The following is a 21,989-nucleotide window of genomic DNA, read 5'->3' on the forward strand; positions in this document are numbered from 1 at the left end:
CAAGTTTTTGTTAATGCTGTGACACCTCATGAAAAGGAGGTAAATCCAGAGCATAACGCATCATCAAACAGGCAAGCCTTGGACTCTGGAGAAAGGAAAGTATATCCTTCCCTTGGTACACACAGATGGTACTCCTGATGCCTTAAAAAAGGGTTCCCTAAAACTCAGTCCCTCCAAATAGATAAATTACACACTTAATTACATAATACATGACTGATCTACACACAATGAAATGTTGAGATGCACTTATGGTAATTCTTATGGAAGATGAGGTTTGATTTTAGTGGAAAGAAATATAATTGTTTCAGGTGTATTAGTTGTCCACATATAATCTACAACTTCATGCAAAGTCTGGAAGGAATATATTGAAATTAACTCAAATTCTGTCTAAATCTGTAGCACCAGGATTTTTTCCCTCCTAATTATATTTTGACATTTCTTCTCAGTCCAAGTGATCATTACTAAATATTTGAGGTGGGAGTATTAGTGAATTCCAAAAATGTTCTAGCAGCAGCCAAGTCATAAAACAAATATTTTAACCCACACATATTGTATTCATTATGATCTGAAAAAATAGGACTCTTGATACCAGTCATGTATATAATTATTAAACAATATGAAACCCCTCTGGCACTTGTAAAAACTGCAGCTTCTCTGTTTTGGTAATGTGATTTTCTGCTCGGAGCAGAGAGACATATGAGTAGCCACAGCTGTGTGGTCTTTATGAGGAAAATATCCAAGAAGAGGTTTTTGTTTACTTGTTTGTTTATGTTTTTCAGATATTTTTTGTTTTGCTTTTAGTTTTTCTTTTTTTATTCTCCAAAGAATATCACTCAAGCTGAATTCTACTATTTAAAAATTCAGTGATAGTTGGCATCCATATGGACCACAAAGAAGGGGTGACATTTATCCAGTGAGTTAAATCTTCCACTGAACATAATGTCCTTCACCCCACCTCTTTCATGGTCTTAGTCCTTTTCCCCCTAGTCTATTTCTCCCTGATTCAAACATTGCCCTTTCTGATGGACTCTCAAGGGCTTCCTATCTTCAGAAGTCTTCCTTGATAGAACTGGTCAATCCTCTTCTTCCTTACTACTTTACCATTTAGTCTTCCTTGTCATTTTGGTTAACTTATTTGGTTTCTTATTCAAAGGACAAGTTAGTTTCTCAAATATAGAGAGCTTGCAACTTATTTTTTGTGTTGTCACACAATGTTTGTTAGACAATGAATAAGCACACAGACTGGTTCATTTTATATAGATTTGAAATGATTAAATGACATACTCCATGGTCATTATTAGAGCCATAAAGAGAGCAGTTGCTTATTTGACATCATGTCTGTCAATGAAGATTTTTTCTGAGCTGAGCAACTGCCTATGTTATGCTGTTACTTCTCCACACTTACTGCTAATACTGATTCTCTCTGTGGAAGAAACATGCACTCTTGCCTAATTTGGACATACGAGATTTATCCCTGCAGATATTGGACAGAATAGTTCGTACACCATACATTCAGATAGTGTGGGTATAGTATGTATATTCTCAAGACATCAAAAAAGTAATAAAGGCAATCCTGATTTTTTTCTAGGAAAAACTTGTATACTTGATTGAAATATTAAAGAGAAATTATGAAAAATTCAAGTTTAATTTTCTTATGCTAACTATTGTATTGACTTAATTTTGAACTACATAGCTGAAAGCTTACTATGTGCATATGGTTACTATGTTCCTGATTTATATAATAGTTATAACTCTGAAAGATTATTACTTTTCTTTGTGCCTTATTCACATAAGAATGCACTAAAAAGAATCCCATTATTTAATATTCCTTTTAAAAAACCTTTTCCAAAAATAGTATTTTGCAAGATGAATAATAAACTCCTAAGATATGTTTACTAAATTTACATGTTCTCAGATAAGATTTTTAATATAGGGGTGTTCCATAATCTTTTCTTTCCTCACACTGGCTAGAGATCCAGGCTTAAAAAAAAATATCTTTAGTTCAGACCCACAATTCAGTTTTTCAACACATGTAAATAGTTTACAAGTCTCCCATGATTCTACTTTAACTTTATATATCTTGCTTCATTGTACATGATCCACTTTCCATTGTACAAAATTGGAAAGTGTAGGGCAGATCACGACTTAACCAGGAGGAAAAAGGAAGCTAACCTTCCTTTGCTCAGTGATGATATTACTGCTGCTTTTCTTCTCTCCTGATAAATTTATTTTTCTTTAAGTTAAGATAAAATACAATTTTTCTTCTCCAGGTCCTAATTTAGGCAATATATATATATATATATATATATATATATATATATATATATATATATATATATATATATATATTTGCCTAAATATACACACACACACACACACACACACACACATATATATATATATATATATATAAATTTTGTTATGCTGGAACTGTGCCATAATGGATAATATAGCTTTATAAGATTCTCTAAATTGAGGTATTTGAAGATCTTGTGTCTTAAATCACTCAAAATAGGATTTAGTTTTGTATGAACCATTTATGCAAATATAACCTATTTGAGGAAACAAGTACTCTCACCCTCCATCTCTCCACCACCCCCACATCTCTATCTCTTCACTGGTTTTGCCTCTTTCCAAGCCATCTGTCACATTGCTACTAGAGGTATCTCTCTAAACCTTTCAGTGGCTCCCCATTTGGTTGAGAATCCAAACTCAAATAACCACATAAGGTTTTTCACAATGTCCTCCTGCCTATGTTTCTGTTTCTTCTCTCCTGGCAGTCCATCTTGTATATGCTCCAAGCACAGTGAACTATTCCACCAATGCCACAGTTTTAATGCTTTTCTCCTCTTTCTTACATTTTCTTCTGTCTGGTTTTCCCTGTTTCACTACTACACTGTAACAAAACAGAATGTTTGTGAAATAGAGGTTGAGGAAGCTGAAGATAGTTTCTATAAAGGGAAAATTATATCTATTTACTAAAGGTGTCTGAGTAAATAAACACATGGACGATTTTTTAGACTTTCAAAATTACTCGATAGACAAAGCTGATCCTTTTTATTGGGGAGGTGAGATAATTTTTAAATTTTTGCCTTGGATAAAGTGTGAACATTCTTTACACCTGAATACCTGTTGAGAACAATTTAATTAGTATCATTAGCTGATTACTTTGATGAGCCTAATGAGGAATAGGTTAGGAAGAGGATGGCTTTCTTAGGATGAAGGAGTGGGGAGGGTGGGTTATCAGAATCTCCACAGAATATGGATAGTTTGAAAAAGTTCCTGTGATTCTGACTCTTTTTTCTAGAAGGATGTTCTTTGACTGACAATACCTTTCCCATTGCCCCTTACTCTCAGTCTATCATTGAGAAGTATCAATTTTTAAGGAACAAATAAAGAATTTGAATTAATATTTTGAGTGAAAATGTATAACAGTGAGATTCCTCAGAAATCAATGAAATGATCTAAATCAGTTGACATTTTTAGTAATGATCTAAAAGTGAGAGTATGTAGTAAAAATTCCAAGTTTACAGATTACACCAACAACTTTAAATTATTGAACTAAACTAATAATGATAAAATGTAGGAAGACAGAACATTTATATACAGGTAGACAGAAAACTAGCAGATGAATTATAATGTAATAAATTTTGCAATAAAATTTAAATTATAAAAGGCACTGAATAATGGTTTTCTCATAAAAGAAATCACTTTGGATATTTCCTTAAAGATATTATCTTAATGTGCACTAGTAGTCAAAAAACTAGCAAAGCAATGAGCATTGTCAGGGAAAATGTTGAGACACAAAACAGAACACATTATAATACCTTTGAGTAAACGACATGGTATATCTACATCAGGAATACAGATTTTTCTTTTTATTGATCTATTTTAGTTATATATAACATTAGGATTCATTTTGGCATAATTATAAAAGCACAATATATAATTTGTTCTAATCCAGTCCTCAGTACTTCCCCTTTTCCTTTCCTCCTCCCTCCCCATTGTCATTATTGCTTAGCACTAATGAAGACTATATATTTAAATGAAAGTATCCTGGAATTAGAATGAATGATGTAGGACATATACTGTAGACAGAGGCTAAAAATAATTTGGGCTCATCTAGAGTAAGAAATATTTAAGATGAATGTTAAGATAGACTATATTCAATGTTTGTAGAATCATAACAATATGGATAAGGAGAACAGAAAGTTGTTAGTAAATTCATGAAATATTAGAACTAGTGTGCACTTCTTAATATCTTACTGTACAAGAAGCAAGACAGATAAGTAGATGTGCTATATTATATTGAAAACAGAAAACATATGGAAGCCATTCCCTATGTAAGAGTTGCATACTAAAAATACAAATAGATCTAGGAGATTTAGCCAAAACTAAAAAAGAAAAACCTATAATTGATGGAAAAACTAGAGATCTTTGGAGTTCTCTCAACCTTTTTCAGTTGGCATCATGAAAATCAAACTGAGGTAAACTATTGTTTAAATTAACAATGAAATTTTGTGCATTAATTAGACAAACTCCAAATATGTAATAAAAATTACATTCAGCAAATACTTCTGGTGAACCAATCTTTTAACTTTAGTCTTCTGACTCTCAATGCTATTAAGATAGTCATTAATTCTTTAATCCAAGAATAATTAATAACTTTCATTTGCTGATTTATAATCCGAGACACTAATTAGTATGGGGTTTATATATCATTCTATCTACTTTAGGATTTAATGAAAGCCTGCCAAATACAAATCCCTGTCCCAAGTACTAGGGATTTGCAGAACCATAAACTATAGTCCTGTCCCTGAGGCAATGTTTGGGAAATATAAAGCAGAGAATTGTATGTCATTATGGGAACTGGTGGGAAAAACAGGGAAAGTGTTTGGCATTTTTCTTGGGAGAGGAAGACAATGGGTGAATCAGTTTGTTTGAAGCAAAGGAAAAGTTGTAAAGGAACAATGGAAGACAATTATAAAAGTAGGCTGCAGTCAGAGTTTGGAGGGCTTTGAATTCTAAGTAGAAAAGATTTTGATTTGCTTTGCTTTTTAATAGAGTGCACATTGAAAATTTTGGAGCATAAGAGTAAACTTTAGAACATACTCTTTATGAATACATACAGAGTAAATACAAGCTAGAGAGGTTGAAGATGTGTTCTTGTTAAGAAACCATAATAATTGTTGAGGTACAAGATAATGAAGGCCTTGACTAATGTTGATAAAAATGGAAACAGGAGATAAATACTAGATAAATATTTGTAATACAGAAATAGAGGAAATGTAATAACTCCTTGTACGAACTTGAGGTGTCTTGAGTCCCCTTTTAATATCTTCCAGAACAAACTCAGATGTTTTTATTTCTTCCTCTTTTCTTTCACTTCCATTTCTGTGAAAAATGTAACTACTCTATATCAGATTTCATTATTAAGACTGCTAGCAAAGAACATCTACTTAAAAACTCCTGAGAGCTAATGGTCAAAATGGCTTTAAATCATGCTTTGATTTCTAATGCTTATGGGCCTGAAACCAAAGTGTTTAGAATGATATTATTTCGTGGGTGGCAGAATTTCCTTCCAGTTTAGAAGGAAAGAAGGAAGATTACATTATGTATCTACCAGATAGCACCATTTCACAGGGCACAGCAATAGTTAAAATGAATGAGGAGGTAGATATGAGATGATTTTCTAAGCTGGTGTGTCTATGAATTAAAGTGTAGCAAGATGCCGTGATTCCTACTGCTAGCAATAGGCAAAATGTTTAATGTAAATTTTCATAATGTCTTCCTTTTATGATTATTTTTTCCTCTTAGTTGTACTCTTGGTGCCTCATGCTCACTTCTTTTTAAGTCAAATCAAATTCTACACTCAGAAAAGATATAATCATCTATACCAGAAAATGAATTCAAGCCTATGTATTAACCTCTCTCTGGAATATCTGTAGTTTGAAATTTCTTTCTAATCCTATGTAATAAAAACTTGGTTTCTTATTGAAGATACCTTAGACTTTAGGAAAAGTCAGAAAGTGGGAGAGATTGTCTATGTGGTGGGAAGAGATTGCTTCAGTTATTTCTATTTCACATAAAAATATGATATTTTCCCATATATTCTGGGGTTATGATATCTACATCTATTATGACTGTTTTGGAGCCATTTACCACATAGTAATGTATTGTATTTAGCAAATGTAAATAGTCTAATGATTAGATGAATAGTTGTTTCCAAATAAAATTTGGAATTTCTAGTATTGTGAATAAAGTGTATTTTCTCCTGTATGAGTCAGGGAACATGCTTTCCTTGACCCAAAGGAGAAAATTGAACCCTTTGAGTTCCAGAGAGTCCATAAGTGATAAGGCTAATAAATTGGTATAGAAATATAATTCTGTATAGAAATATAATTCTGCTAGTAAATTGGTATAGAAATATAATTCTCTACAATACTATTCAGCTATGTGCCCAAGACACTCTATTACTGAATAAATATCACTTTATTTATTGCACAACCAAATAGTTTGCTTCTAATTCTAGCATAATTCTAATACTGCTGAAAGAAGCTGCTTCAAGTTAAATTCTTTAAAAGAAAACTGTTCCAAGTCAGGCATGGTGGCGCATGCCTGTAATCACAGTGAATTGGGAGGCTGAGGTAAGAGCCAGACTCAGCAACTTAATGAGGCCCTAAGCAACTTAATGAGACCCTGTCTCAAAATAAAGGAAATAAAAGGGCTTGGGATGTAGCTCTGTGGTAAAGTGCTCTTGGGTTCAAATCTGTGCCCCCCCCAAAAGAAAGCAGTTCCATTACTGTACCCTATACTGATATACTTTCTAAAGATTTTTCATATATATTCTTAATAAATCTCTGAATGAATGACATGGTTCTCTTTACTTAATCAGACAAGCATTACAAATGTTTTAAAATATAATTATAAAATAGATACAGGATTGATAAGAACTATAATTGATTTATTCCACAATGGTGATGATGATGTAGAATCAATTCTCTTGTTGCAGAACATTTCAGTTTTACTTGATATCAGTAATTATGCAATCATGTGGAACTGTTTTGAGTTTCATGCTGATTTGATGGAAATTAAATACTTTGGGTTTCAGTAATAATTTATCTACTTATATTTCTTTATTGTTGGCTTTGATTTGATTAGTTTTCTAACTTCTTTTAGTGTATTCCAAGGGTCTGTCTTAGATCAGTTACTTAACAGTTACAGGGCATGCTTTTTTAGAGCAAAATGATCCAAATTCCAGATTAACATTATCAGCCATATGTATCAATTTTGTTATCTTAAATAGTGGATCCTAGGATTCATGGGAAAAGGAAGAGAATCTAAAAGTAGGTTTTGTATCCAGCCTGCTAGAGGTTACTGCCTTCATAAAATCCTTTGTGTTACCCTCTCCAAGGGAAAAACAAGAAAAAAATGTAAGGAAGGTGAACTCCTTTCCCATTTTGAACTCTGAATCACTCCCTCTTTAATAATGGGAATGCTGAGAAAATACCAAACATTTTAAAAAATTTAAAAACACATATTATTACTGTATTTAAGAAATCAGATTAATTTCTGAAAGTTTTTTTGTGATATACAAACTTCTTATTTATTGATAAAAAATTCTGTGAATCCTGTGTTACCTTGTATAGCTAAAATTTCATTGAGTATTTAGATTAATATGTACATATCCATCTAATGGTCCTAACCTGACTTAGCCTAGCAGAAGAGATTTGTCTTATATGTTAAGCAGTTCTTCTGTTTAATTGATAGAACAAATTTATTCCAATCTAAGTGATCATAATTTAGGGTTTGTCTACCTGTTTCAGTGAAACTTCTGAGAAAGTCGGTTTCAATAATATGCACACGTTATTACAGATAACTTGCTAATATTTTGGGTTGAAACAAAACACTGATAGCTACATGTTCTTAAATTAATATATCCTATATAAATTATCCTATATGACATTTTGATAAAACTCACTTCTTGACAGAAGTCTTTTATGTAAGTTGTTTACAAAAAATGACTTATAAACATTCTTAAAAATGTAAGACTGAAATAAATATAAAATGGTATTTGAGTCATTTATTTCCTCATAAGCAATTTCTTTCAATGGATAAGGTGAGATGGTGCTATTTTGCTTTCAAATATATTTGCTTTAATGAATCATTTTTTGGTTATAGACAAATATCCCTAAGTATTTTCTATACACAAAACTGCTATTTCTTCCAGGGATACTTCTTAAGATTAAATTTAATTCTATTTCTATTTGAAGGGTATGGAGCATTAAAATTAGTTTAATCATCAGAATATTTTATATTCAATTTTAATAAATGATACTAGTATTAGCATTATTTCATTCTTAAATTTCAAACCAGCAAATCATTTGTTTGGCTTTTTAAAGCACAATTTTTATTTCCTTCAGAATAAGAAAAATGGGGGCTGGGGTTTTGACTCAATGGTAGAGTGCTTGCCTAGCATGTGTGAGGCACAGGATTCGATCCCCAACACCACATAAAAATAAATAAATAAAATAAAGGTATGGTGTTCATCTACAATGAAAAATATTTTTAAAAAAGGAATATAAAACAGCTTTATTTCTATAGTTAAGGACAAAATAGTGACTTATAGATTAACTTATTATGTGTCATTACATATTTAAATGCCCTGTTTATATGAAGAGGCACATGAAAAGTAGTTGAGGACCTCATTTGCAATAATGACTGGCATCAGTGAATAAAATATTCTTATCACCAAGATAGTGGCCACAACATATATGCCTTTAAAAGTAACTGGTAATATAATTTATATTAATATAATGTGATTCAGAAGCTATGGGATGAAATATATTGCAATTATCTTTCAGTCTTTTAAGAGAGTGACAATAACAATAAATTCAAATGAGAAATAATGACAAAGATAGAACTGAGAAACTGTATATCCACATCAAACCAAAGAAGTTTTACTTCCACAGTATAATTAGGAGTTGGGTAATTCCTTCTTATCCACAGATGAAGGCATTATGCAGAAATGGTAATTATACTTTAATACATTTCTTAGTGTAGTTCTTGCTACTAAAATTTAATCTCTGAATACAACCAAATGGGGAAATTCTGATTTTGTTCCATGTTTTGAAGACTTCAGTATTGTTCTCAAAGTATATACAATGATGAAATTCTAGAATGTGACTACAGGTTATCGATGAAAGAGGGAGGGGATCATATGTGAAGACACTTCAAGTAATATCTACAGATAATTCTTCAACAATGGGAATGCTGAGAAAATACCAAACATTTTTAAAAATTTAAAAACACATATTATTACTGTATTTAAGAAATCAGATTAATTTCTGAAAATTTTTTGATGCTATACAAACTTCTTATTTATTGATAAAAATTCTGTGAATCCTGTATTACCTTTTATAGTTAAAATTTCATTGTGTATTTAGATCACAAAGTGATTTGCTCATGCCAAATTTAATGAACAGAATACATAAAACCACCATCACTTCAAGCTTAGTATCGTCATAAAAACTCCATACATCATCATTCCCACTCTAGTGAAAATAGTACCTCACCCTAACTTTTCTTATCTGTTCACTCTCAAAATGACTGGGATTTGAAATGATCCTGGCTTCCTCAACTCCTATACCTTACTTAACCTGAACATCTATTGGGTCTGGAAGTTGAGGGAATGGGCATAGCAAGAGGAATGTATAAATATGGTAGAAATAATTTGAATCATCGCTGTCAAGTTTATGTTGAATATTTGTGTTCTCTCACACTTACTAAGGAAGTTAGATTTGATATCAAAGTGGTACATTCCAGTATTATGTACCACTTTGTAGAAGACTAACAAAGTATAGAAGTAGTAATGCGAGGAATCAGCCAGAAAGAATTGAAAAAAATGCTTCTGGGAATTCAACATTCCTCTTACACATTCCTCTTGCTATGCCCATTCCCTCAACTTCCAGACCCAATGCTGGGATAGCTCGCTGCTCTCCTGGATGTGAGGACATCAAGGAAACTATTGTGATTGACTTGGAATGTATTAGTTGTGTTTATTCTTGTGTCTGAGATGGTCTATGTTCATGTGCAATGTAAATATAGACTGTTTTTCTTGGCTAGATGTGAAAGTAAAAAGACTTGAGATATTTTCCCTATATTATAACTTGTTTAAGAAAATAAGTATTTTCAGTGGGAGCAGAAAAATTTATTCAGGGGGGAAGCCAAGAAGAAAAAAATTAAAGAGATTAGAGAATCCTAACCACCATTAAGATTATGGCAAATGGAATAAATTGATTGAGGAGAAAGAGAACAAATAGAGTACTGAACATAGTTAAGTTCTCAATAAATTGTTTTATTCACAAATGAACAGTTATATTCTAAACAAAATGGTGAATCTGATCTTTTTGAAAGAATCACAACAGCAACAGCATCTCATGCTTTTTTGTAACAAAAAAGAGCATTCAGAAAAATTAGCTGAAATTAGGTCATTTCCTGGTTAGGAAGCAAGTGAACATAGATTTGATATAGTTTACTAGGTGGGCTTGGACCTTCCACATATGTGCCTCAAGATGTAAAGAAGAATCAGTGAAGATTTATCAGCCTAATCAAATGCTGACACATGTAGGAATGAATGACAGCACTGGAAGAAACCTTGGGTCTCTAGTGACACTAAAGTTCTGAATTGGAAAATGAAAGACATGAAAACACAGGTGTTGTTTTCATTTTTCTTCGAATTTAATCTCATGACTTTAGAAATTTTAAAAAAAGAACCCATGAAAATAAATACCTCATTGCCTTTTTGTTTGGTAGCTTCAGATAACTGGGAAAAAATGGGCTATTGGATTTTTATGTGACTTTTAGGAAGAATGAGTCTTACAGGAAAATGAAATTGAGGTGAATTAGCTAAAATTTGATTTGGCTTAAACAAAATAGTGTTTCACCATCAAATAAACATCTGAAATATGGAAACTCTGCTAAAAAAAACCCCACAACGTTTGGGAGTTTTAAGGCTTATTCAATTTACCTTTCCACAGTCACTTCATTCTCACAATCCAAGACAGAATCCAAATTCTAGCAAGAGGATAGAATAAAGGAGGAAGAAATAGGTATGAAGAACTCCTGTAAAAAGCTAAATAGGTATAAAGAACTTGTTAAAGATTTCTGAAAGATGCCAAAGGACAATTCACTTATCTCCTATCCATCCTGTAGAACTTGGGATGGATAGGGATAAGCTGAGAGGGAGACTAGGAAATTTAGTGTTTATTTTCCACAGCTAGTTAAAATATCTATCACTATAGAAGAAGAGGTAAATGGAAATTGGGAAACAATGATTAATATACTTTGCTCAGAAATTTGGGGAGAAAAATGCTTGCATATGATTGATTAAATGAATAATATAATGAATGACACTGTGCTCTCATAAACTTGAAGACTTACAAACCAAAGATATGACAATGTGAGAACAGAAAGCTCATAATAAGAGGACCAATTTCAAAATGTGTAACTTTAAATGGGTATTAAAAAGACAGATATAATGATAAATAGTAGATAGAAGAGAGCTATGTGATGAGAGTTAAAGACATGTTTCAAATTTGTCAATGACAGTAAAAGAAAGGAATAGTATGTTGGATAGCATGTATTATTTCTTTATGATTTTCTTGCCAATTTACAAACAAGATTGAGGTAGCTAAATTAAAAGCTAAAAAATTGTGACAGACAGGAATACTGAATATTATAAAACCCTGAACTTTGGTGGAAAAATGAATTGCATGATGACAAGTTGTAAATGATGTGATTAATCCGCATAAATTAAGTCCTGGGTATTTTTCAACCTCAATACAAGCCATCAATGAGTTACTGCTTCTAAATAGTTAACATAATGTTAGGTAAATTAAGAATTTCAGTTTACCATTTCATAAACAGTTGTATATGGAAGAATTACAGGTTTCCAGGATACTTGGGGGATTATTTTGAATTAAGTCAAAATAGAATCTTTTTTTAGCCTGCATTTAAAAAAAAAATCAATTCTATATTTTTCTACTTTAGAAAAGAATGGTGTGTGTGCCTCCACAAACATTAAATATGGATGCCTGGTAACTGGAGAGATAAATTTGTTCATGACTTAGTTAACTCACCCTTTCATCATTTCATCAAGTCATGATGACTTTCACTATTATATAAATAGGTTGATTCATGTTCATATCCTGTTAAGTTCTGCTTAGCAGGCTAACAATAGAATGTACAAAAGACATTGAGTTAAATATAAGCTTATAAGAAACACAAATATCTAAGTTGACTTTTTATTTATTTTATTTTTATTGAGGTTTATTTGGCAATTCACAATTCATTTCTAGGTAAACTTCTTCAATCAGTAAAGTGCTTAGAATGGGGCTTGGCAATATGCATTCAATAAATATCTGTGAAAAACTCTCTACACCTGCAGTATTTTATTTGTGCAGAATTATTTACAAATTACAGAATAAAACCATTTTCTTATTTCATTATTCAGAAACTAAAAAAATTATATAAATAAGTTAGCTGTTTTATGCATAAAATGGAAGGATTCTAATAATCCTTTTAGAAAAGCATGATCTGTTACCTTTGATGCTATGATATTTACATTTCAGTGTATGTACATTTGATATACTTTTGATTCTATATATGCACATAAAGTAGTTTGAATTTATTTGTTTATGAATCATGGGTTTTGTATATCATTAAATTAAAAGAAATAAAAAGCTTTCATTTGTTAAAGAGGAGCAGTTAACACTTATGTTTATGTATAAAAATACAGTTTACCACATTTAAACAAACTTTATAATACAATCTTGAAAAATACCCTAATCCAAAACAAAATTATTTTTAACAGGCATGCATTTTAATATATATAAACTCTAAAATAATGAGTATAAAAATACTCATAAGGAAAAATATGAGATCATATTACTATAAACTAAGTCTGTAGTCTATATAAAGGAGAATCATGAAGAACATTGTGTCTCAGGCTTTCTTAGTTCAGTGATTGCTGAGATACTAATTTTTAGCAAATAATATAGCTGGTGAAGAGTCTGGAATTCATACCGTATAAATAATGGCCAAACAAACTATGAATGATGGTGAGTATAAACAATGTTTTCCCATTTCTGAAGGGCTATGTGGAAATGGTATTGATTTATTCTCTATAAATTTAGAGATAGAGCCATGAACAATTGGTTATACTTAAAATCAGAGCTACCTTAAGTGTAATAAGAATTGGTAACCTATAATAAATTGTTGTGATAAATAAATCAATGAGACAGAACAGTTGGTAAAAGATAAAAGAGAGGCATCATTATCACTAAAAAAAAGATGGATGGACATTGTAATAAATAATGTTGAAAAAATAAGATTTCTATTTGTATGATTAAAATATCAATTTAGGGTCTCATCTTACACTATACTTCAAATAAATTCCAGATGAAATTAAGAAAATTTTTGAAATTTAAACTAAAAAATCTGGAATAAAATATATTTTTGGACAATGGAATATGAAAAGGCTTAAGCACAAAAACTATAATAAATCATCAAAAATACATAGATATGGTTACACAAAATTACTCATTTTGAGCAGATTAATATACCAGGGTCATGTAGAATCAGTGAAACAGTGAGGATTCGGAATAGAATAAGTATATCAAGCCTGACAAAGGACACATAGAAGAAAGTTGTAATTTGGGGAAAACTCTTGGATTTGGAAGTTAAGAGATACCTTATGACCTTGACAAGAGAAAACCAATCAAGCAATTAGAAGTTAGAATACATTGAAAAAAAAAAAAAGGTGGGGAAAGGTGACACACACAAAAAGGAACCAGAGTAGTAGTCTTTTTGAAAAGATTTCAGAATTAAGTGCAGGAACATTTTATTTTTTGGCTTACATGCCTAGAACATAAAGCTTATAAAAATTCTAAAGGCTTAAAAATACATTTAAACTTTAAGATGTTGGCATTAAAATTTGAAAATAAAATAAAAATAAATATTCAAAATACTTAACATATAAAACATCTTCATTATTTATTACAATTAAGATTTTTCCTAACATTTGAAAACAATTTGATAGTACTGTTTTACTTTGTAAGAATTCTTGAGAATGCATAATAGCTATAGAAAATTTATAGCTAAGAGTAAGTTCATTGGTTTATTTTAGGCTAAATATTTTCAAAAAAATTACATAAAACTGTAATTATAATGTATGGATTGATAAAAATGGGTATATTTTAATATGATTAATCTGTGTAGGGTGCTCAGGAGATAACAATATCTGGGGTTTATGAAAATCGTAAAACAACCCTTATTATGGGGAAAAAAAAGAGGTTTCCTATAATCAAAGACAGTTTGTTTATCTATTCATCTATTGGACACCTTGGTTGCAATTGTAAATAAAGATGCTATAAACATTCATGTTCAGATTTTTGTGTGGACATCAGTTTTGTAGTCAATAATGTAAATACCTATGGGATGATTGCTGGGTTGTATAATAAATTTATGTTTATTTTGTAAGAAACTGCCAAAGTGTCTTCCAAAGTGGCTGCATGTTCCATTCCCACTAGCAATAAAAGATTGTTTGAGTTACTTCGCATCCTTGCAAGCATATAGTACTGTCAGATTTTTGGATTTTAGTTATCATAGCAGATTTATTTATCTATTTATTTATGTATTTATTTGTACTGGGAATTGAACTCAGGGGCACGCGACCACTGAGCAACACTCCCCCACTTTTTTTTTAAAGATGAGAAAATTTGAACTTTAATGTGGATGATAATTGTGATGGATTAGGAAGCATTAATACCGTTAAATCCATGAGTTCAAAATGCTTATTAAAATAAACAAATTGGCCACATATAATAGGAAATAGGAATCATTGTATTCTTTCTAAAGTTAGTAAATGAATGAAACACTTATCTTGGTTAACCAAATTGTGAGCATCACTTACTGATTCTCAAGCTCGGTCTACCTGTGCCATAGTACAATGTATTAATGCTCTTTATTTCAACTATTATTATGTATTCCATCCTGAAGATTCATAATTATTTCAAAATAGAACTCATTGTTCTGTTTCATATTGCTTACAGCTTCCTTTATCTCTGTTTTTTTAGAGTTTTTAAATTTATATATGAGAGTGGAATGCATTACAATTATTATTACACATATAGCTCACAATTTTTCATATCTCTGGTTGTATACAAAGTATATTCACACAAATTAGTGTCTTCATACATGTACATTGCATAATAATGACCATCACATTCCACCATCATTTCTAACCCATACCTCTTTCTCTCCACTCCAACCCCTCTGCTCTATCTAGAGTTTGTCTATTCCTCCCATGCTCCCCCTTCCTATCCCACTATGAATCAGCCTCCTTATATCAGAGAAAACATTCTGCATTTGGTCTTTTGGGATTGGCTACCTTCACCTAGCATTATCTTCTTTAACTTCATCCATTTACCTGCAAATGCTATGATTTTATTCTCTTTTATTGCTGAGTAATATTCCATTTTGTATGTATGCCACATTTTTTTATCCATTCATCTATTGAAGGGCATCTAGGTTGGTTCCACAGTTTAGCTATTGTGAATTGTCCTGCTATAAACATTGATGTGGCTGTGTCCCTGTAGTATGCTGTTTTTAAGTCCTTTGGGTATAGACCGAGGAGAGGGATAACTGGGTCAAATGGTGGTTACATTCCCAATTTTCCAAGAAATCTCCATACTGCTTTCCATATTGGCTGCACCAATTTGCAGTCCCACCAGCAGTGTATGAGTGCACTTTTTTCCCTCACATCCTCGCCAACACTTATTGTTGTTTGTATTCATAATAGCTGCCATTCTGACTGGAGTAAGATGAAATCTTAGAGTAGTTTTGATTTGCATTTCTCTAATTGCTAGAGACTACTGAGCCACACCCCAGCCCTTTTTTTGTATTTTGTTTAGAGACAAGGTTTCACTGAGTTGCTTAGAGACTTGCTGTTGCTGAGGCTAGCTTTGAACTCACAATTCTCCTGCCTCAGCCTCCACAGTCGTTGGGACTACTCATTTGTGCGGCCACACCAGGCTTATTATAGCAGTCTTATAGTGATATTTCATTGTCATTTTAATTTATAATTTCTACTAGCTTATGACATTGAGCATCTTTTCATATGCTTATTTACCATCTTTGGTAAAGATGTTTATTCAGATGCTTCACCCACTTTTCAACTATTTTTTTTAATTGTTGTATTTTAAGAGTTTTTTTTAATACTTTAAAGATACTGGATGCATTTTATATACATGAATATATGTAAATGTATTTTATGATATAAAATGAATTAAATCTTTAGCCTTAAATATAATATAAATATATGATGATTAAGATTTTCCACTCAACAATCCAGGCTTGAAAGAAATATTGTTTTGTTTGTTTGATTTTTTTGGTGGTGTTGTTGATACCAGCTCCTACTCTTAATGTGCCCAAAGAAGGTAAATTTGGTCAAGGACAAAATTAAAAGTTCTAATTAGCTTAATCTTCTAATTAACTCAACTTTTTACAGCTTTAAAGTAATGTTTAGTTATGTTACCATAGCCATATTAATAATGCTCCCTTGAGACCATTTATATAAAGCTTAAAAGGTTCAGTAAAAACATATAATTAATATTCTGGAATAGGGGGTGGATTTCTGTGTGATGAGGCATTAAAATAACTTTTCAAACAGGAACATTAAAGAATATTAAAATCATAATGCTATTTGTAATCAAGATAAAGAATTAGCATCAATTTCCAAAATACAAGATTAGGGGAATACCTAAAATTCTGGAAATAGATTTTGGAGAATATTTTTAAGTAATAACAACTTACCCCAATGCTCCTCAATTTTATTGCAAGTGTGATAAAGGTTTAAGTATTACATGGGCAAAGGGTTTAAATTAATTCATGAATGATTGAGCCACAGGGGGGTATATAGGGAAACATTTAGGGCATATTCACTAATTTTTAAGAATGATATCCTAAATAATGAATTTATACTATACATATTGTTGAGAAGACTTAAATGATCAATGTGCTTCATATATTGTCTCAATTTTAATTTTTTTTATTGTATGAGTTGATCTCTCCCTCTTCTGAACTCTACTATTGTTATTATAGTCATTATATTAACAATTTGATTCACTATGTAATATTCCTCACCTCATTGGGAATAAATGTCCTATGAATGCTCTTTATATAAACAATCTTCTCTTAAATAAAAAATAGAGATCCACAAGACAAACTCTCATTTCCATCTTACATAAAACAACAGATATATTATAGATTAAAAGACCAACCAGGCATAGTGGTACATGCCTGTAATCCCAGCAGCTAGAGAGGCTGAGACAGGTGGATCACAAGATCTTTATAAATTGTATATTGTGTTCCTAAATAGATGTACTCAGCCTTAGAAACTTCAAGGAGCTAAACAACTCAGTGAGACACTGTCTCTAAGTAAAATATAAAATAGGGCTGGATATGTGGCTCAGTGGCTAAGTGCTCCCAAGTTAAATCCCTGGGACCAAAAAAAAAAAAAAATCCCCCCAAACCAAGTGATAATTTATTTATGTTGGTAGCTAACTTACTGTCTGCCATTATATATTCTTAATATTGTATTTTCTGAGCAATTTACTGACTCCTGGACTGGGGGGTGTGTATGTATAATTCCATAATTTTGCATAGTTATTACTAAAACAGATATTTGTGGATATTAAAGAGAACATCATTTCCACTCTACCTAAACAAAAATGATTGTGTTAATTTTTTCATTTTTGAGTTTTCTGGAATAAAAGAGGAACATAGTACATGGGACAAAACAGACTAGAAAACCAGGGTTGATAGTGTATTGATTCTGCCAATACTGCTTTAATGCTTTACTCTTGATAATTAGATATGTTGATTTCCCAATGTGAAAGAATTTTTTAAAAAATATATCAGGTAATTAAGAGTATAGGAACCTAGCCTTTTAAAAGTTTATTTTTATCCCAATTAAAGGGAAAATCTTCATAAAGATTTTTTGTTTTTGTATCTTTAACTCTAATATATGGAGGGGGGCAAGATTAGCAAAGTTGATCACTTATGGTCAGTGCAATGTAGAAATAGTGGGCAATGGACAGGCAAGGTATAGAGCAAAAGCTTTTGAGGGTAGAGCAATACAAGCATATTATCATGACCTGAGCTAAAAGGGAAGGAGTCCACAAATTATGTTTGCAGCATATATATGAAACAGATGATAACACTTTATCATCAATAGTTACATTTGGTGAATATTTGTTCTGTAAAAACAAAAAAAGCCAGTAAACATTACAGACTGCATTTTCTAACTATGGTCAACCATGAAAGGTATTCTAAGGCTTTGTATCAGTATTCTCCTTTTTATCCGAATAAAACATAATATTGAGTAAAAAGAGGAATGGCAGGAGTAAAGGGACTTGAAGTAAAGGAAAACATTGACTTCATAAAATTTTACATGGGTAGATCTTTATAAACTGTGTTGTGTTCTTAAGTAGATGTACTCAATTTTGAAGGCATACGTTGAATCAAAGAATTTCCTGAGTATTCCTCATTGTATAAGTACAAATTTAACCTCCTGGGATTCTGAAGTATGATATATTATTTCCCTTTATTTTAATTTATTGAAAATGAAGAAGATTTAGAGTTTTCAGATAAAGGTCTCTAAGAAGGTAGTGCTTTTCTTTGAATTGAGCCTGACATAGAATTGGCTCTCAGTGAAGCTTTGTTGAATGTTGTGTGACTACATCAGCATCACATTCTGTAATGTTCTTGTAAGTGATTACTAAAATTTCTACAGCCTCTTCAAGCCTGTGTTCTAAAAAGCTTTCTTCTCTTTTAATTATATTAATATATGTGTTTTCTGTTTATATTAGGTGTTACCTTCTGGAGTTCAGAAACCAGAGCTGTTTTCTTAATTTGTATCCTAAAATTATGTTAGATTCTGTGCATTTGATGATGTAAATATATAAATCAATACCCATTATTTTGCATTTTCTTCACAGACCCCAGTTTCTAGATGAGCAGCTGTGAAACTCACAACTGGATGAGCTTTGACTAGAATATTGGGAAAAGGGCTTCTGTTTGCAGCATATATATGAAACAGATGACAAAAAGTAGTTAGCCACATTAACTTCTGTGTTATAAACAGCAATTTTATTATTCAGATAAAAAACTGAAGCAAAAATAATAAGTAAGAGGATGAAGTACAGTTAGTACTGAAAAATATTTTCTGTTAATTACATGGATATTTCAGAGAAAAGCTTTTGGGGAGAATTTACACAAATAATTTTCATTTAGAATATTCTTTCCATTCTGTTAGGCACAGTGAAGAGAAAGTCTCAGGACTGAATCCCTATGCAAAAAGTACAGGTTATGTAAAAGATTCACTAAACTTTTAATTTACATCATTATAATATTTTACTATATTAATTATGTCATCAAAAATAATGTTAAGGGAGACATATAAGAAACTAGGTTAATAATCTTATGTAAGTGCATATTGTATGAAAAGAACCTCAAAAAGATCTAAAAATTAGTTAATAAAGTTATAAAAGTTTATATGCACAGAATAAATAATTGTTATAATTAGTCTTTTCATATATCAAAAACATTTTAAACACTTTTTTAAAAGCAGTGGGCTTTGTTTGTTATCATTTATAATTGCTTCCCTTGGAATTGTATCCATTTTCTCTATATTCAAGAATTATTCTGCCATCATTAAAAGATGAATTTTAACCAAACAGAACAAAAATGTATGTTAGCTTATTATATACTTTTATAGTATTGCATTATGATTAAGAGCCAGACTGTCTGAGTTCAAAGTCTAGTTTTGCCTCTTTGTTTCCTGATCTGTGAAATGGGGTTAACAAGAGTACCTGCTTTTTCATCTATTGTGATGATTCCATGAGTTGATATTAAAGACCCTAGAATAATCCTTGGCATGTGATAGGAGTTAAAAAAAACAATAGTTTTTTTTTCCTTCCTATACTAAGTTAGAAAAGTAGTTCTAGAGAATAAGTCTGAATATGTAACTATTTCTTCAAACACAGATATCTAAAAAATAAAAAGTATCAGTTTACACTTCCCATATTAAGTGAGTAGTGTTTGTATGTGTAAAGGGTAGGGGGATGTGAGCTGAGGAAACAAGTAGAGTAATACTCTCAACAACTTTCAGGTAAAACATAAATAATGGCTGTTCTTGGATAATCTGCAAAGTTGAGTGAATAATTGATATATCTTTCTGTGACTTTTTGCAGATATCATGGAAATCAGGACAGTAGCGGTTGGAATTGTGGCAATCAAAGGGGTGGAAAGTGAATACTATCTTGCAATGAACAAGGAAGGAAAACTTTATGCAAAGGTATTTATAATTTATAGTTTAGAGTTAATTTTTCACATTTGTTTTTAATCAAAACATCTTGCCTTTCTGAAAAGTAAAAATAGAATTAATTTCTCTCTAATGGTATAATTTAATAATTTAAAATGCTATAAGCCCAAGCATGACAAAAAACATATTTATGTGACCTTGGACTTTGCTTAAGCTATCTGAACTTTGGTTTCTTCATCTGAAAAATGAGTTGGAATAATTGACCTCTAAGGATACTTCCAGTTCTATACTTCCACATGCATTTCAGATACTTGAAACTGAAAATTTCCATCTCTCAGTGTTAAAGCTCTTTTTGTTAAAGTTCACCCATTTGCACATTGCTGACATGAAAATTCTTGGGAGAAAAATCCTGAAGTGTTCAGTTCATTTATCAACATCAATCTCACAATCATGGGATTTGAACTATAAGCATTCACATTGTTCCCACTTTATTACAATGTAAAATATGTAACAGTTCATGCCACTGTAATAAAGTATAATTGACTTTCCTTTGTGTTTCCATAGCCCAACATAATGCCTGGCACAAGCAAAAAATGTAATATAAATTTAATTGATTAAATGAACGATTGCATAGATGAACAAACAAATTAACTTTTTATTTCCTATTACCATTGAAGACAATGTTGTGGCAAACAAGGAAAGGATATGAAATGGGTCCTACACCTAAGAGAGACAGAGGCTCTACTAACTACACAAAATTTCCAGTGGTTGGAGGAAAATGAGAGCTATTAATTAAGGAGAAATAGGTCCTAATATTAAAGAACAGTAGAAAGTGACTGCCAAAAAGTGACATTATTGAGACCATGTTGCATAACTAAATATGTATTGTTATCTTTTTTGTTTTATTTTGTTTTAGATTTAAGATTTTGGAGGGTCAATATACTATATAGATATATTTAATAAACGATATTAGGCCTGCTCAATCTGAGGTTAAAAAAGTTATATATACTTCAGTCCTACCAAATGTTATCTATTTACTTATTGTTTAATTGAACACCTTAAAAACTCATGTAAATTTGTTGTTTGTTGTTCTAACAGAAAGAATGCAATGACGACTGCAACTTCAAAGAATTAATTTTGGAAAACCACTACAACACATATGCATCAGCTAAATGGACACACAGTGGAGGAGAAATGTTTGTTGCCTTGAATCAAAAGGGAGTTCCTGTAAGAGGGAAAAAGACAAAGAAAGAACAAAAAACAGCCCACTTTCTTCCTATGGCAATAACCTAATCATATATGGTATATAAGAAACCAGTTCCAGCAGGGAGATTTCTTTAAGTGGACTGTTTTCTTTCTTTCTTTTCTTTCTTTCTTTTTTTTTTTTTGAAGTAACCAAGAAAGGCTGGAAAACTACTGAAAAACTGATCAAGCTGGACTTGCGCATTTATGTTTATTTTAAGAGACTGCATTAAAGAAAGAGTTGAAAAATATACACAAAAATCAGATTTAGTAATAAAAGTTGTAAAAAATTGTAAAACTAGTTGTACAATCATGGTGTTAGTAATAGTAATGTTCTTCTTAAATTAATTTACCCTTAAGA

At 31.2% G+C, this 21,989-nt stretch overlaps 1 protein-coding gene across 1 annotated transcript in view; it reads left to right on the forward strand.

The window, feature by feature from the left end:
* Positions 1–21,679, forward strand: part of Fgf7 (fibroblast growth factor 7) — a 54,725-nt gene extending 33,046 nt beyond the window's left edge. The window contains exons 2-3 of the mRNA XM_027924936.2: positions 20,316–20,419; positions 21,485–21,679. Of these exons, the coding sequence (XP_027780737.1) occupies positions 20,316–20,419; positions 21,485–21,679 (299 nt within the window). The remainder of the gene's footprint in view (positions 1–20,315; positions 20,420–21,484) is intronic.
* The last annotated feature ends 310 nt before the right edge of the window (positions 21,680–21,989 follow it).

Source organism: Marmota flaviventris, chromosome 2, assembly GCF_047511675.1.
Source record: "Marmota flaviventris isolate mMarFla1 chromosome 2, mMarFla1.hap1, whole genome shotgun sequence".
NCBI lineage: Eukaryota > Metazoa > Chordata > Mammalia > Rodentia > Sciuridae > Marmota > Marmota flaviventris.